The sequence below is a fragment of the Castor canadensis genome, chromosome 15 (assembly GCF_047511655.1).
Source record: "Castor canadensis chromosome 15, mCasCan1.hap1v2, whole genome shotgun sequence".
Taxonomy (NCBI): domain Eukaryota; kingdom Metazoa; phylum Chordata; class Mammalia; order Rodentia; family Castoridae; genus Castor; species Castor canadensis.
In genome coordinates this window covers 94131664-94148877 of record NC_133400.1, presented here as the reverse complement: position 1 = coordinate 94148877, position 17214 = coordinate 94131664, and the positions used below count along the sequence as shown (strand labels likewise).

The following is a 17214-nucleotide window of genomic DNA, read 5'->3' as shown; positions in this document are numbered from 1 at the left end:
AGATAAAGGCCTAAGTAGAAAGAAAGGAAGGCTTTAACATTTCTTACTAGCAGGTGCACGGGGACTCCTTGGAAGCTGTTCTTGCTTTTCCATCACTCTGTTTTCACTTGGATTTTGTATTTATTTGAAGATTTGTTGGAAGACAACACCATTGGAGATTATGGTAAAAGCCCCTCCCACCTGCTCCTTAAAACGACAGAGGATGTTCAGTAAAAGCTTGACATTAAGTGAATAAACAGAAGGCAGAGACAGCCAGAGAAACAGGTATCCCTCGATCGGAACTCCTTGGTTAATTATCTTCTCTCTCCTTAGTCATCCATGCTTTGTGACAAGGAGAGCATCTGCTTTGCCCATTGTCTATCTCATTTTTGCTTTGAGTCAAATAAATATTGAATGAATGAGTGAATTCTCTACACAGTCACAACTCAAGTTAAGGGATCCTTTCCCCACTTTGTGTCTGCATACAGTATTCCTGGGCAGTAAAATGAGGTTTTGGTGGCATCCTGCATTCTCGAACAGATTTATGTCCCAAGGCAAAACAATGGATTCTGTTCTAGGTGTTGTGATGCAATGACAGCAGCCATCACTGTAATAACTTACAATTATTAAGTACTTACCATGAATCCCGCACTGGGCTAAGTGCCTTTTAACTATGCAAAGTGTTTCTTTCCTGATTGATGCCCAAAATGAATAAAGATAATTTTCCCTATCTACTGTATTAGTACTAAGTCTCAAAGTGATAAGAGAAAAGATAATTTGCATAAATAAGCAATTATAAGACTTGGCAGAATAAGGCTGTTTTAAATGGTATGAGAGTAGTTCCTGCCGCATAGGCAGCGCTGAAATGAGTGAAGGTAAACTCATGTAAGAATACAGACCCACAGGGCATGCCTAGCATGCAGAAGGCCCTGGGTTCCATCCCCTGGACAAACAGACAAAAAGTATATGCACAACTGTGCATGCAAAGGTGGGAGATGATCACATCCCTTGAGTAAAGCAGGACTCCAGTTTTCTCCCTCTGACCTTTGGCCTCTGCCAGCCTTCTCCTGGGTGAGTCTCCAGCTGAGCAAAAGGCCGGGGTGTAGAGGTACTGGCATTCAATAGGACTGTCCAGGTCTGCTTGGCTGTCGCCAGCCTCCCTCCCTAGAAACTCAACCCAGACCATCATCCAACACATAAATTTTACCTCCTGATATTTTCTTCTACCTGCTGAGTTACTGGAGTGTCTGGCAGTGTGACCTTCCTGCACTGTGACCCTCTCAGTGGGGACAGGATAGCCCATGCTCCATTCAGAGCCAGTGAAGGAGAGGCCTGCCCATTGCCCCCATCACAGGGAGAATAACCCAGCTCACATCCATCCCAGCATCCGTTCACCTGGCTGGCTGCTACCTGAGAATTCTCACCTGTGGTAATAGGTTACTTTTACTTCTGCTGGGCGTGTGGCCGGGCAGCCGGATGTCAAAGAGGGCCTGCAGGGCGGCCTGTGCGGCCTGGCCCTTGGCCAGCTTCTTGCTGCGTCCTGAGCCTTCGAACGTCCTCCCGTCCACGCACACTGCCATGACAAAGCTCTTGGCTCGAGGCTTCTCGGCGGTCTCCGAGAGGCACACGTACCGCAGGCCAGAGCGCAACTCATTCAGCACCACCACCGGGTTCCTCTCGCCCAGGGTCCCTGGGCCCGGCCTGGGTCTGTCGGGCCGGGCCTGGCCCATGAGGTCCAGGGTGTGGTAGAGAAGTCGCCCTCGCCGGTAGGCCGTGGACAGCAGCTCGGTGTCCATCGGACGACAGCTGGGGAAGTCCTGGCTCCGTGTGGACGGTTCGAACTCCTTGAAGAGTGTGTCTGGGAAGTCCGCCTGGTCGGAGGTGAAGTCTGTGCACGGGCTTGTGGCGTTGCCCATGGCCAGGTGGGCCTGGCAGGCGTTGGGGAACTGCACAAAGGACTTCAGTGCCAGCTCTGCTGCCCGCATCTTGGCTTTCTTCTTGGTGGGTCCTGTGCCCTCAAATGTGAGCCCGTTCACTTCCACAGCCACGGCAAAGACTGGGGCATGCACGGGCCCAGTCTGAGACACCATTCGGTACTGCAGGCCCGGCTTCAGCTCGTGCAACTGTACCAGTGCGTTCTTGGGTGTCATTGACCACGAGAGCCTCTTCCAGATTAGCTGGAGTTTGCAGAAATGGCCCCCATTACCTTCCTCCAGGGGTCTTTTCCTTTTAATGCTGGGTGTGCTGCCTCTGGCCCGGTCCCCAGGGGGCAGGGGCCTGGTCCCCAGGTTGCTGACATTACGATTTTCCTTCACTTCAGCGCTGCTGGTACCTGGAGGTGAGAACAAATTAGTCATGACCCAGGGCATTGACAGGTCACTACTAATGACAGATACTGTTACCAATGACCATATTGCAAAGCTCGAAATCCACGAATGTGATGCCCTTGGCATCAGCATGATCAGCCAGACCGGTGAGAGGTGTGATGGCCTCTGCCAGCTCCAAGGGACAGTATCTGGGTTGCCCATAGGATAAAGGACACACATCCTTAGGCAGCTCTTAGAGAGCTGTGCCTGAGAAGTGGGGAAGAGGAGCATATTCTGCTCCTGCTCTACCCATTTGCTGCTCTGAGTGTGACAAGTGTGACTTGTGATGTCATAGCCTAGAGGTACCTTCTCTCTGCCAATGCTGTCCCCAAGACGAATCAGACAAGTGGTCTTTCCTGTCTCTGGGTTTTGGCAATACTGAAAGTTAGAGAGGCCTTTCTTGTAATGATGGACTCCGTCCCTTCCCACCTGTTACCAGGGCCCCAAGGTTCAGTGCCCAATGACCACAACACCCCTAGCACTGAGGAGAAGGGACTCTGTTGCTTTCATACTCCTTTATATACAGCCCCAAACAAAATTTATTAAAACATCTCCTAATTCCTACCCACAGGTGAGGAAGGCCAGTGTTTCCTGAGACTTCCATGGAGCCAAGCAAGGGGAGTCATAGCAGCCTTCTCTCCAAGCACCTGCATGTTACCTGTGCAGGTAAATACAGATTTGGTAGTTCTGCTACACCACTTGTTTACCATTTAGGATGACAGAGCCGATGGTTGTGACAGAGATCACTAGGCCCTGAATCTGAGCTGTTTACCACCTGATCCTCTGCAGATAGTTTTTCCCAGTCCACCTCAGATGAAATAACCCACTGGGATCCATCAAAGTCCATGGGTGTTCAGACGTGGGCTTTTATGCTTCATAACAAACGCGGTTCTTGGGCCTCACTATTAGAATCACCTGGAGCTCCTCACCAGTCAGCATGGTTGCTATGTCCTCATTCCCTGGAGGCTGTATTGTCATTGTAAATAAAAAGCCCACATACCGATGTAGCAGGGTAGAACAAACGGTGTAACTGAACCAAGGGGTTGCTTAGGGCAGCGCCAGTGTTCCACCTATCCTAGACTGTGGGGTCATCTTATTTCTGCTGAGATCCTTACCATCAAACCAGACAGGCAAACATCTAAAGTAGACAAATAATGCCAAAGTGTTTTTAAGGCTATTTACCTACAGGTTGGTAGCAAAGAACACAAACAACTCCTTTGGAAAGCATTTTGGGTGCATTCAGCGAGAATCAAGAAACACGCATCCTTCTTGGCTATTTTGCCCCTGGGGCTATGTCCTAGAGAAACATTCACAAGCAGAAACGGATTTACAAAGATGTTCATTGCAGCTTATTTTTGCAAAATTTAGAAATGCCTAAGTTTTCATGGTTAGAGGAACAATAAATCAATCTTAACATAATCATACTGTAGAATAGTATATAGTAATTATATCTGAAGAACTCTAACTATGTGCTTCAATATAAATAAATCTCAGAAGTTTAATGTTAGATAACAAACTTGCAAAATAATCCACAGAGTAGGATACCATTCACACAAAGTATGTAATCAGATCCACGTGGAGAAGCTTAGATGCATATATAATAAAGACACCTGTCTGGGGAGAAAGGGAGGGGAAACGGGATGAGAGGCTAGAGGGTGACTTCATTTATATCTTAATGTTTTATTTCTTTTGGGAAAAATGATCTGAAGAAAATTTAGTAAAATCATTATTGGCTAACCGTAGGTGATGGATGCATTTAAAGACAATTAAATTTTTTCTGGATTGGCTATCCTGGACCAATGTTCCCTGTGAAAGCAGTGTGTTTAGGAAACCTCAGTTGTGGACTGCCCCATGACCTTCTGAGACCATCTTGCCTTTTGCTGGGGAGTGTGCTCCTTCAATACTGAGCTCTTAAGTTTACTGTATTACACTCTGAGAATTATGGTAGTGATGATACCATAGTACCATTGTTTTTTACTGAGACCTATTAGGTTCTTTGTCTCTACTTTGTTCCTTATTCTTCAAAGTAGCCCTGGAGATGTGCTATATGCTAACCAATTGATAGGTGGGAAAAACCAAGGTTTAAAGATGGGAAGTGAGTTTACAGAGGTTACACTGCTTATTGGCTTAAATATGACTCATTTCTAGGAATCTCAGATTTCCTCTCATCTGTGCCATTGCTATAAAGTGATTTTATGGACACTAAATAGTTCCATCATTTTCTCAGCCACTGTATAGAAACACCCCTTTTTGGGACCTCTGGAGATAATGATGATGCTGAGGCCACAGACTGCCTGTGTGTGATGGGTCCATGAGCTGATCTGGCCAGGCAAAACCACTGTCAGCTTTCTTTTTAGGCACCTTACAGGTGTCTCCAGGGACTGAGAGGCCTAGGTTCTCATGACGGATGTGAATGAATTTTTTTCTCATTAAGCAAGTGGAAACTTGAAGTGGTTTTTATAGCTAACCCATAGCTTAAAAAGAGATTTTGAGTGCCTGGATGGCTGGCGACACATGGCCCTATTTCTCCACAGGTAGGCTGAAAAGCTACATGGGGTGAGATAGAGCAGGCTCCCCACTGCACTCCCCACCCCTTGGTTTATGACATTGTTGTTGGAGAATAATAAAGAAGAAAGCACAATTTCACAGACACAAAGGACACCTTTGAAAATCAGGTGCGTTCGAGGTGTCCTGACATTTGAGAATGTTCTTTTTAGATTGTATGCTGCCTCCTCTTAGCTCGGGGTTAACCCATCGGTCACTCAGCCATGTCTGCTGTCACTTCTCTATAAAGATGCAGAAACAGCCAGTGGGAGGTACTGGACTCTGCTTTCAAAGTCACCTCAATTTCCCACTCATTTAGTTTTCTAAATTCAAACTGGTTCTACTATTGTCTTTAGCAATTTGATACTAAAAATATTATGTTTGGGGAGGTAATTTTGTTCAAAAGTGTGAATCTGAGGGCTTTGTAAGTGAACAGTATTCATTTGCAATCTATTTCAGCAGAAATAATTATCTTCTAAACAACAAGCACCAAATCTCAACCATTTTTGCTCATCGATATGTAGTTCAAGCTCTACCATTTAGGACTTTTCTAGCCAAGGGGGAGTAGATCAGATTAACCATGTGTTTTTTCCAAACTGAACTCAAAAATGGAAAAAAGAACAAACAATGCAACTCCCAGCCTCCCACATCAGATTGCCTGGAAACTTGTTTGGCGTGCTCTCATTTCTTATTGATTTCTTACAATGTGGGGATTGAGTAAGGGTGTCCATGTGATTGCAGTGGGCCAGCATATCAGATGACCTCTGCTGGATCTTAGGAACCCAACTCACAAACCAGTGCTTTTCCTTGCACCTGCACTGCAGTGCCTTTTATTCTCTTCCCTTCAATAGCTCTCAATATCAGCTGACTGTCTCAATTAAATATCTGTATGACATAAACCACTATAACCTTTTGAAATGATCACTAATCAATAGCAATCCATAAAAGGTGCAGACTTTGGTGCCTATCCTAAACACTGGCTAGAATCTCTGGGGTAATATTACCCAGTGTTTAAAGAGGCTAGTCCCCCTTTCTATCAGCCCAAATGCTCTGGTGAATTGACCTGCAGAATCCAGAAGACACTATAGGGTGCAGATTTGCTTGGGCTGTGGTCTCTGTTCTGGGAGCCTCCAGATGTGGGGAGATGCAGGAGCCACTCCACAGCATCTGGATTCAAGCAGGTAAGAGAGAAAATGACCCCTTAGTTACTTGTGCCTGTGCTACCTTGAGTAGGTCACTCTACCTGTCCAAACTCCTTTTTTTTTTTAACAGAAAATGAAGATTTTAATAGAATTTGCCTCATCAGGTGAATGAGGGTGAATAAAGTTAGCATGTATAAGTGGACTTGCAACAAGCCCACCACATTTTAAACAACAGTGCAGGCAGACTCCTCTCACTTGTTTCCTTCTGTCCAGTCCGACTTTCTCTCCCTGCTTATTTTGTTTGTGGGAGTTCTTGATCAATCTTCCCAGAAATTCTAGGACACTCCAAAAAAAGGGGTAAATAATTCCCTATTTCTGCTGTGCTGTGTTGGAAATTGCCATCTATGACCTAGGAACATCCTATTCCCTCCTAAGTGTCAAAGAACAACATTGACTTCTCCATACCCAGAACAGAATGCATCTTGTCTCTCCCTCTGGTTGACAAAACAAACATTTACTCTCACAAAAACTTAACAGAACATGCTTAGTATCAGTGCATATGAAGAAATACACTGGTCTTTTCTTTGGGGCCAGTTGGGTTCAGTGAGAGAGACACGGACACTTGAAATATTCCTGATGTGACAAACTTGGGGCCTAAGTGAGCCTCCCCTTCTCCAATGCTGCCTGAAGACACTCCGAGCTCAGTTGTAGGAAAGTTCAGCTGCCAGGCCCCCTCTGGCATTTTGCTACAGCCATTCTCTGTGAGCTCTTCACACCCCAATTTTACACATTAACATTTTCTCTTCCACATGGAAGGTATTAAATATGTTGCATTCTCCTCCTCTGACCCAGGAAATTGTGCTCATTTTTCTCCATTTAGTTAATAGGCTTCATACACCCAATTGTCATATATAATAATCCACAGATAAAAAGAAGAGCAAGAATGCTTTTTCTTTTAAACATAGACTTGAGCTGGGGCATGGCTCAAGTGGTAGAGCACCTGCCTATGAAGCCCGAGGCCCCAAGTTCAAACACCAGTACCTCAAAAAAAAAATGTTGCCATAAACATAGACATGAAAAGCCACTGTTCATTCATGTATGTGGTGGTAGTGGTGGTGGGATTCATTGCACCCTGAATCTAAGCTGTGTCCATCTGCACTGACTGTTTGTTGTTAATTTTCCAAACTTGTCCTTGGGATCTGTGCCTATACCAGGCCATACCTGGGCTGTAAAGGGACACAGGTACGCCCTCCTTCCTGGTGGGAATTGTCCCCTCTAGGTAGGTCATAAATCCTTTCTCTGAGTATTACTGTAGCCCTGGGAGTATTCAATCTATGCTAATTATCTGAGAGAGTAGATTTTAGGTGCTTTTACCCTACCTCTATAGTAATATTTGAAAATGATGAGGCATGTGCTCATAATTGCAGCTACCTAAGAAGCATAGGTAGAATGGTTGTGGTCTGAGGCTAGCCCTGGGCAAAAGTGAAACCCTTATCTGAAAAAACCCTAAAAGCAAAAAGGGATGGTACCATGGCTCAAGTGGTAGAGCACCTGCCTAGCAATTGTGAAACCCTGAGTTCAAACTCCAGTATCACCCCCCCCAAAATGATGACTATGTTAATTTTCTTCATGGCAGTAATTACTTCACTATGTGTACATGAACTAAAACACCATGCTGTATACATTAAATATATACAATAAGAAAGACACTATGAAAAAATGAATTGGATTTAGCCTCATGAAAACCTGATTATACTGGCAGATAGACAGCTGTGCTTTCCCCCTAGGCCCAGGGCTTGTACTGTTTTTGAGTCCTCCCCTCAGACTCTGTTCCTCCGAACTGACCTAGGCAAGCTGGAACTTTTCCTTGGCTGTCCCTTGTTAGGTTTTGAGCCATCAGTGGCAGAGGCTTGAGCTTTTCTTTGGAAGTACTCTCCAAACCTTATGGCAGAGACAGCAAACTGGCCTGTGTGTCTCTGGGGCACAGAGTTGGATTCTGCCCTCCCTATTGCTAGAAGTGAGACCTTGGTCATTACGGCTTCTGAACCTCACAAGCCTGTTATGTGCTTCAACACCTACAACCTACTACACAGGTTCATTGTGGCATCAGTGGAGACAAAGGGTCCATCAATGTGACAGGCACTCCAAGTGTGTGCTTGTTGTTAGGATGGTGACTAATTACGACCATGGAAGACTCAGACAGTCAGCATCCATTGCCTTTTGGGGGTATGATGTAGGGAGCACAGTGACCTTCTCCCTGGGAGTTTCCTAGTGGTTCCAGGATTCTAGGATTCAAGGGACCTATTTCCAGAATTCTAGGATTCAAGGGGCCTATGTGAGAAAAGTGATTTGGTTCTTAAAATGCATTTGTTGTACCTTGGAACAATTCAGATTGATGGCTTATAATAGGATATAAGAATTAGTGAATTCTTTAATTCCACTAGGAATTCATTCTCCCAAACAATTTTATTCTTGCCAATCATAAGTCATAGCATGTTGGAACTGGAAGTAGCTCTGAAAGAAACTGGCCTCCTTATTCTGGGGCAGACTGGGACCCACTTGTCATGTCAGCTAACATCAGGTGTCATTTAAAGGCTTATTATCCCCATCCCAACTGCTCTTCTGTTTCTCTCTTGGTCATTATCTTTCTCTCTCTCACACACACACCATTGAATAAGACTCCTTATAGTTAATAACTTAGGCTAAGCCATTGGATGTCAATCCATAGGTGAACAGAGTCTGAACATGTAATACAGCCAGGGTGAATTTGTGTGTGAGTGTGTGTGTGTGAGTGTGTGTATATGTACAAGTCCTGCAGAAGAATGCTGCAGGAGAATGCTGGGAAAGCCGACAGACAAAAAGAATGAGGCTCTGGAGGAACAGGGTAACTCCCACTGACCTCACCTACCTCACTGGGGCTCGTAGCACAATCTTTTCCCCTTGGAAAATTCCTGATCTGGATTCCACACACCTTTCCTGATGAAACCCAGTCCCAGTGAGACCAGGAGGATGGCATCATGAGTGTTCACAGTTGTGTATGTCTTCCTTTTGCCTCACAAATGCCTCATCCTTCAAGACATTAAAAGGAGACATCTCTGAACTGTGACTTCTACAAGGTCTTTTCAGACACATGTCCTTCCATTATAGAAATTAGAAAAAAAATCAGACAAATAACTTCAAACCACATTAGATAAATACCACAAGCAGCAGTAATAGAACAATCATGAGCAATTTGAAGACTGCCAGGCACTAAAAGAAAATGTCTAAGTCAGGGAGGTGTCTGTATGGGAAAATGCAAAATGAAATTATTTCATTCTGCTTCTCTCACACATGGATTTGTCTCCTGAGCCTCATAAGTGCATTATCTCATTTGACAAAAAAGTGTCAGCAAGTGTAGTGCAAAGTTTAAAGCATAAAAGAATTGCATTTTGGAGAGAAAGAGCAAAATTTGATATTGTCATAGCTGTGGCTAACCTTTTTTTTTCAAATGAAATATATCCTTTGGACTTTATTAAGTTTGATGACCTGGGCTGCCATCATTCAAAAGTGGAGAGACCAGGTGGAGGTTGGGGTCTTTGGATAGGATCTTATTGCTATCATCCCTCTGATGTGTATGCAGAAGTTGGTGCTTGCCAGTGGGTTTATTTATAAGCCTCTTCTTCTTCTGCCTCTGCCTTGCAGGCTAGCATCCTCTGCCTGGTCATTACACACAGCCAGCTTCCTCTCATGGGTTGACATCACTGGGATCATATGCATCACTAATAATGACACTGAGTGTCTGTGGGTCAGGAGGGCTCCGGGGAGCCAGCCATCCAGTGCTCCATGCTACATTTGCAGAGATAATATTGTTTTTAGTGAAGGTTATTCAGCTGCCAAGCAGCCCCATTTTTTTCTTTTTTCTTTTTAAGAATGACCCTTCGCCTAGACCACAGAGCTTAGCAGTAGGAGAATGGTAGGTGGCCTGGATTATTGATGTGTAGAGGGTTAGGAGGAACCCCTGTGCTGTGGTGGATGGCTGGTGGCATCTGGCTGGGCTGTGTAGAAAGTAGCATGGCTCTGGCATTTGCTGGTTCCATGTGGACATCACAATGTGTGAGGCTGGGCAGCTAGCAGAAGACGCCTCCTTCAAAGACTTGTCATGCTTGACCCCATGAAGCTGTGCTGTGTGTGCACAGGATTCAGGGATAAACAGACACAGCAGGGGAGGACAATTGTCCATCAGAATCCAAGGGCACCAAGAGCCCAATCTAAAAGCTTTGGCCTCAGCCATTCCCCCCTAGGACCTGGTCAAATCCAACCTCTCTGCAGAAGTGATGGAACCAGGATGGACAGCGTCTTATTGCTTTCCAGTGTGGGAAGGAGCAAACTTTTCTGAGCTAAGCAATGAAGGCAGACATGTCTTGGGAGCCTCTCAGCCTGAACCCAGTCTGTTTCTGATTGGCTTCCAAGTGAGGCCTTCTGGTCACCAAGTTCCCTCAGGTCGAATGTGTGAAGGGTATGTGGTTGGTGTACCCTGGTTACTTCTTCCCTGTTCCTTTGCTCAGTGCCTTTGAATGGAAGGACTCACAATTCCAGGCAAAAGCTGTGATGTGTGCTGAATTGCCAGGGATCTGGTCAGCTCCGGAAAACAGGGCCAATTCCTGATGGTCGAGTCCATGCAGTGATTAAACGTGAGTTGCTTTTGCTTTAGAGTAGCCTAGACATACCAGATCCACAGCATGCAAAAGCATGAGACATAATGACTTCCTCCATTCACCTTTGCTCTCACACCCATGGACCACACATGTATGTGCAAACACCACACCACACTTACACACAGAACACACATACCATACAACCACACGTATTGCATACTGCACATTCACACAATACACACATACGCTCAGCATACCCACCACACACACACACACACACACACACACACACACACCCCTAATACACACATACCACATACCCACCACACACACACACACCTAATACACACACACACACACAATACACACATACCACATACCCACCACACACACACACACCTAATACACACACACACACACAATACACACATACCACATACCCACCACACACACACACACACACACACACACACCTAATAAACACATACCACATACCCACCACACACACATACACACACAGACACACACACACCTAATACACACATACCACACACACACACACACACACACACACACACACACGTCTTTTGGATAGTAAATTGGTATTGCATTGGCAATACTTAGAACTATTAAGGCAGGTCCAATTACTATGGAGGTTTGTCTTTGAATAGTTTGTGAAAATATAGTTTTCTAAATAAATTAACAGCATCTATACAAAGGGAGAAAAACAAGTTTACTGGTCAACACTGAGTTTTCCCAAGCATTTCAAAAGCCTTTTAACATATGCTAAACAATTAAAAGTTATTTACACCTGTAAGTTTCTACCCATTAACCAGTAAAGTGAATGAGGGGAAAACACATTAATTATGAGTTTTGATCATTAGCCAATCTTGATGGAGTATTTCCTATGTTCTATGACCTTGCCTTTCTCCAGCTCCACAATTCAGGTTGTTCACTGTCTCTTGCAAATGAGCACAAGGCTCCGAGAAGTGAAATTCATGGCCCAAGTTTGTATGGTTCACATGTCCAAGCATAAGGTAAGCGTGCCACCATTTAACCTTTACCCCAAGCGAGGCTCCTACTTTCTTGACTATGCTGGTCTCAGGAAGGGGTCCTTGTGCTGGTGTTTCAGTGGGAGAAAAAACTTCTTAATGGTACGGGGAATTTCTCAGTCCTCAGGACAGAATAGTAACTACTTTCCAAAGGTGCTAGATTATACTGTTCTCAGCTCATTGTAGTTGAAAAGGGGGCCCATCTGTTAGGTGATATTAAAGTGCAGAGGTACTAAAATGGCTTGGAATGTTTTGGCCCCCTCTTTTAAATGCTTGACAATATGCCTCAAGGGAGAGGAGAGAATAGTGCAACCCAAATCTCCCAGAATCCTCTCTCTCTCTGTCTTCTCTCTCTCTCTCTCTGTCTCTCTCTGTCTCTGTCTCTCTCTCTCTCTCTCTCTCTCTCTCACACACACACACACACACACACACACACACACACACACTATTCTGGGCTCTCCTTATTGATCTGAGCAGAAAAGTCTGCTCAGCCTCCCTTACTTAAATCAGTTATTTTACTTTGGCTTTGCTCCATTTCATGCACCAGAAATGTTTTGAGAGGGAGGGTCTAGTCCGGTTCTTTCCTTGTTAAATAATTGTACAAATAGTGTTCTAAGACACGATTGTCATTTTTATTCTTTCATTTTTCTGTTTGAAGAGTTAAATAAAGGAAAGAGAGGGGATGGTCTAAGAAAACAGCCTTATTTCCTACAGTCTCTGGAGTTGTCAGTCACACAGACATCACTGATAGTTGACTTTCCCCAAGATAATGATGGGACTCTGGGAGAAGACAGGACTATAGGTGAGGATGGAACCAGGTGAGGGTAGAACTCTAGGTGACAGTAGGAGGGACTGCAGGTAAGGATGAGACTCCAGGTAAGAACGGGAATGTAGGTGAAACTAGAATTCCAGGGAAGGACAGGACTTCAGGAGTGTACGGGATTCCAGCTGAGGATGGGGCTGAAATGGAGCTACAGGTGAGTGTGGAGCTACAGGTGAGGATGCAGTTCCATATGTGTGAGACTCCAGGTGAGGATGGGGATGAGTTTGATCCTATAGCTGAGGATGCTGAGAAAGGATGCAGGTAATGATGATCTCCAGGTGAACATGGGATTCTAGTTATATCCATGAGGACATAACTATGTGTGAGAACATGTCTACAGAGACATGTTTCTTGAGAGAATAGGAGCAGAGCCTCCTGCTATGGGGAAAACCAGACAACCCATCCCCAGTGGCTCCAAAGGACTCAGTCGTTGGGGGACAGTGGGAGACACCCCTCATTGAACAGGGATTCTCCATACTTTGGGGAAGGGGAGATGCTTACTTAGATTGTCTTCATCCTCCGTGTTTGTGGTGCCAGGACTTAGGTACTTGAAGGGAGCGAGGAAGGTTGACAATATGCTTACTTTGTCTGGAAAGAAAAGAAGAACAGGAAATGCACTTTTGACATCGAGTTTCAGAAAAACTCAGTGCTTTCATATGTTCTTATTACTGAGGGGTCGGACAAGGGAGGTAGAAAGGTCATTTTGGTTTCAGACACTTCATTCTGGCTCAGTCTTTTTATTGAATTGCTGACAGCATTTTATCAAATTCCTCTCTCCATTCAATTTGAAACTTTATGATTTCCATCTTTCTTCTCTTATTTTTGGCCTCTTCCCTGCTTTTGTTCCATATCCTTCAAAACTTTAAGTAATTGTCTTTGGAGTAACAACCTTGCAGGTGGGCAGGCCAGTTACTTACCCTATTAAGGCCATTTTACAGAGAGAAACTAAGGCAAATAAAATGATCCCACAATTAAGAGAGAATTGTTCAAATAAGCCCAATACTCTTTTTCCTCATTTGTGGAGAATTTGCTTTGTAGACTTGAATGCGTGAAAAAGTGGGCTTATAAAAATCATAGCTATATTAGTTAGTGGGTATTTGAACAGAAGTATTGTGGGGGAGAGAAGGGAGGAGGGGCAGTGTAGGTTAGAGGGCCTGAATAGTCTTTCCTGGGAACGGGAGGTATAATTGACATTGTGGGTGGAATTCCAGGGACTGCCCTTTTCCCCACTCTGGTGGCCAGAGAAGGAAGGCAGACCAGCCAAGCATCTTGGGTATAGAATGCCAAGCAGAACACAATGGGAAAATGGACCAAACTAGGAAATAGCACTCATGACCAATAAAATAATATTGGCCATAGCAATTTTTCTCTTAAACAGAGAGGGGAAGGTTTACAATAGGTTCAGAGTACTATTGGGAGAAATTTTAGAAAATGAGTAATGAAGGGAATCAAAAGAAAAGTTCCTTATTTTAGAGACTTCAAAAATATATGTTAGAGAAAAGATAGTTACTTCAACAAATGGTGTTGGGAAAACTGGATCACAAGTAGAAGACTGAAAGTAGACCCCTATCTCTCATCCTATACAAAATCAGTTACAAATGAATCAAGGATCTTAATATAATACCAAAAGCTTTGAACCTACTACAGGAAAATATAGGAATAGCTCTTGAAGATGAAGGTATAGGAAATGCTTCCTGAATAGAACCCCAATTGAACAAGAATTGAAAAATGGGATTGTATCAAATTAAAAAGTTTCTGAACAGTAAAGGAAACAACTACTAGAATCAAAAGAAAACCTACAGAATAGAAAATGTTTGCCAGTTATTCATCAGAAAAAGGATTAATACCCAGAATGAATAAAGAGCTCATAAAATTAAACATCAAAAGAACAAAGAACCCAATTAGGAATGGGTAAATAATTTGAACAGTTTTCTAGGAAGAAGTATAAATGGCTAATGAATGCAGGAAGAAATGTTGAGCAGTCTTAGCCATAAAGGAAATGTAAATCAAAACATCATTGAGATTCCCTCTTACCCCAGTTAGAATGGCCATCATGATGAAAACAAACAACAACAAATGCCAGAAAGGATGCAGGGAAAAAGAAATCCTCATACAGTGTTGGTGGGAATGTGAATTAGTATACCCACTATGGAAGTCAGTATGGAGGCTTTTTAAGAAACTAAATATGGTCTTGTCATATTATCCTACTATACCCTTCTTGGGCATGTATTTGAAGGAATGTAAGTCAACATACAGTCAAGATACCTGTACACCCATGTTTATAGCAGCACTATTCACAATGGGCAAAGTATGGAATCAGCATAGATGTCACAGATGTCCATCAACCAAGGAATGGATAAAGAAAATGTACTATATAAACACAATGGAGTATTACTCAGCCATAAAGAAGAATGAAATCATGTCATTTGCAGGAAAATGGATGAACAGGTGATCTTTATGTTAAGTAAAATAAGCCATACTGAGAAAGACAAATATCACATGTTCTCTCTCATATGTGGAATCTAGTCTTTAAAAATGAATAACAGGAATATAAAATAGGTCCTTTTTGGAGGTGGGTATCAATGGGAGGGAGGGAGGAAGAGGATGAAAGGACAAGGCTTTCAAAGAACAAGGCTGTGTGTGTGAAAAAAAGAATCTACTCCCAGGAAGTGAGCCTGACAGAGACCCAGCAAGCCCATGGAGCGCCCTCAGTTCTCAGATTCCCCGCTGCACACAGACTCCCCTCACATCTGCACTCTTCACTGTTTCAGTATGACTCTGAACCACATTTATTAAAATACTAGTGATGAAAATGGAGACAGTACCTATCCAATGTGGTAAGACTTGCAATAGAGTCATTTCTGGTAGTCTATTGTGTGACTTGCCCAGGGCTTGGATATTAGGACTTGGCTGCTGTGTTATGGTGTGCCCCTTTCCTTTTCCTTCTGACATTGTCCACACCTGAGGGGGGATGTCTTAAGGATGTTACTGTGTTTGCAACACTGCTTCTGGTCTGTTTCTGTCATTACAGAGGAAACCTGTCTTTATCCGTGCTCCCATTTTGCACGGTATACCTTGAAGTAAGTGTGATTTTTCATGGAAATGCTCACTGGTGTTTTTATGTGTCCTTAGCCTTCAGGCATCCAGACTCAGCTTGGAACTTGCTCTTTTCCTTCTGAGGCTGAGCCCATTTTCTCTTTAGCCCAGCTTTCTGGAGGCCAGGGAGTTCACATTGAAATTCATCCAGGAGCCTGTTAACAGCTGTTGTTTCCAGTAGGGACAGGCAACAATATAGTATTCACACAAAGAGAACAATAAATAACTCAAATATGAAATGCCTGCTCTTTTTTTGTTCTACCAAACAAGAAGAATAAACCCAGGGAAGGATTTGCTCTCCCTGAACTCTTTCAGCCCAAGCTAATTTACTACAAGAGAATGAAATATCTTGCTTGAGTTATAATTTCATTAAGGGAGTCCAATAATGTTACAGAAAGAGAGTGAAGCTCAAATGATTTAGTCTGGAGGATCTCAAAATGAAATTACAATTTTTTAATAAAGTAGGGCTACCAGCCAAACATCCACAAAAATATACTAAACTATTTCAGAGCTCACCTTAGCAAAATTATGAAATATTTAAAGATTAGTTTAGATCCATCAGTTTTCACTTTCTGCTATTACTAGGTTTATCAAATAAAAATACAGGATACTCTGTTAAAATTGAATTTTAGATAAACAACAGACTTTAAAAAAAAGCATACATACATCCTCAATATTGTGTGAGGCATATATAAGCAGAGATAATTATTTATTGTTTTTCTGAAATTCATGTTTAAGGCAAAGAACTTGAGTAGACACTTCTCTAATTACAACATACTAATTGCCAATAAGCTCACGAAATGTTGCTCAACACGACTACTCATTGGGAAAATGCCATGAAAACCACAATGAAATGCCATTTCCTATCCATGAGGGTAGCTGTAATAAGCAAATCAGAAAATAATATGTTGGTGAAGATATGGAGGAAAGGAGAGCCCTTGTGCACTGCCGGTGGGAACAGAAAATGACGAAGCTGCTATAGAACCAATAGTTTCACTTACACATCCAAAGATCAGAAACGCAAAGAGATATTTGGACCCATATTCAGAGTGGTATTATTCACAGCAGCCTAGAGATGGAAGCAGCTCAAGTGTCCATCAACAGATGAATTGATTAACAAAATGTGGTATGCCCACACAATGGAATACTAATTAGCCTTAAAAAAGAAGGAAATCTTGGCATTTGCAATGATATGGTTGAAAAGGGAGGAGCTTATGCTAAGTGAAACATGTCAGACACAGACAGACAGATACTGTATCCCCTCACTTACATGTGCAACCTAAAAAGACTAATTCAGAGTGGATATAGTGTAGTGATTGTCAGGGCAGGAGAAGTCGAGGCAAAGTGAGATGTTAGACAAAGGGTTGAAAATTTCAATTATAAGATGACTAAATTCCATCAATCTAATGCACAGCATGGTAGTTATTAATAAGGTATTGAGTCCTTAAAATTTGATAAGAGCAGGTTTTTTGCACTTAATTCATGCATGCGTGCAAGCACACAATGGTAGCTATGAGTAATGATGGATGTGTTAATTTGATTGTGGTAATTACTACACAATATGTACATATATCAAAC

General features: G+C 43.2%; 1 protein-coding gene across 6 annotated transcripts in view; it reads right to left on the bottom strand.

The window, feature by feature from the left end:
• Adarb2 (adenosine deaminase RNA specific B2 (inactive)) overlaps window positions 1–17214 on the bottom strand; it is a 512182-nt gene that overhangs the window by 159759 nt on the left and 335209 nt on the right. For 3 of the 6 annotated variants that reach the window (XR_012442201.1, XM_074056752.1, XM_074056751.1), the window contains exons 2-3: window positions 13042–13128; window positions 1404–2311 (exon numbers count right to left, since the gene is read on the bottom strand). Coding sequence is in view for 5 of the 6 variants with exons in the window: in XM_074056752.1 (XP_073912853.1) it covers window positions 1404–2311; window positions 13042–13128 (995 nt within the window). In the remaining variant the exon portion in view is untranslated. Of the gene's footprint in view, window positions 1–1403; window positions 2312–8939; window positions 9101–10598; window positions 10743–13041; window positions 13132–17214 lie in introns of those variants that run through there. The other 3 variants (XM_074056754.1, XM_074056755.1, XM_074056753.1) reach the window with 3 other exon arrangements.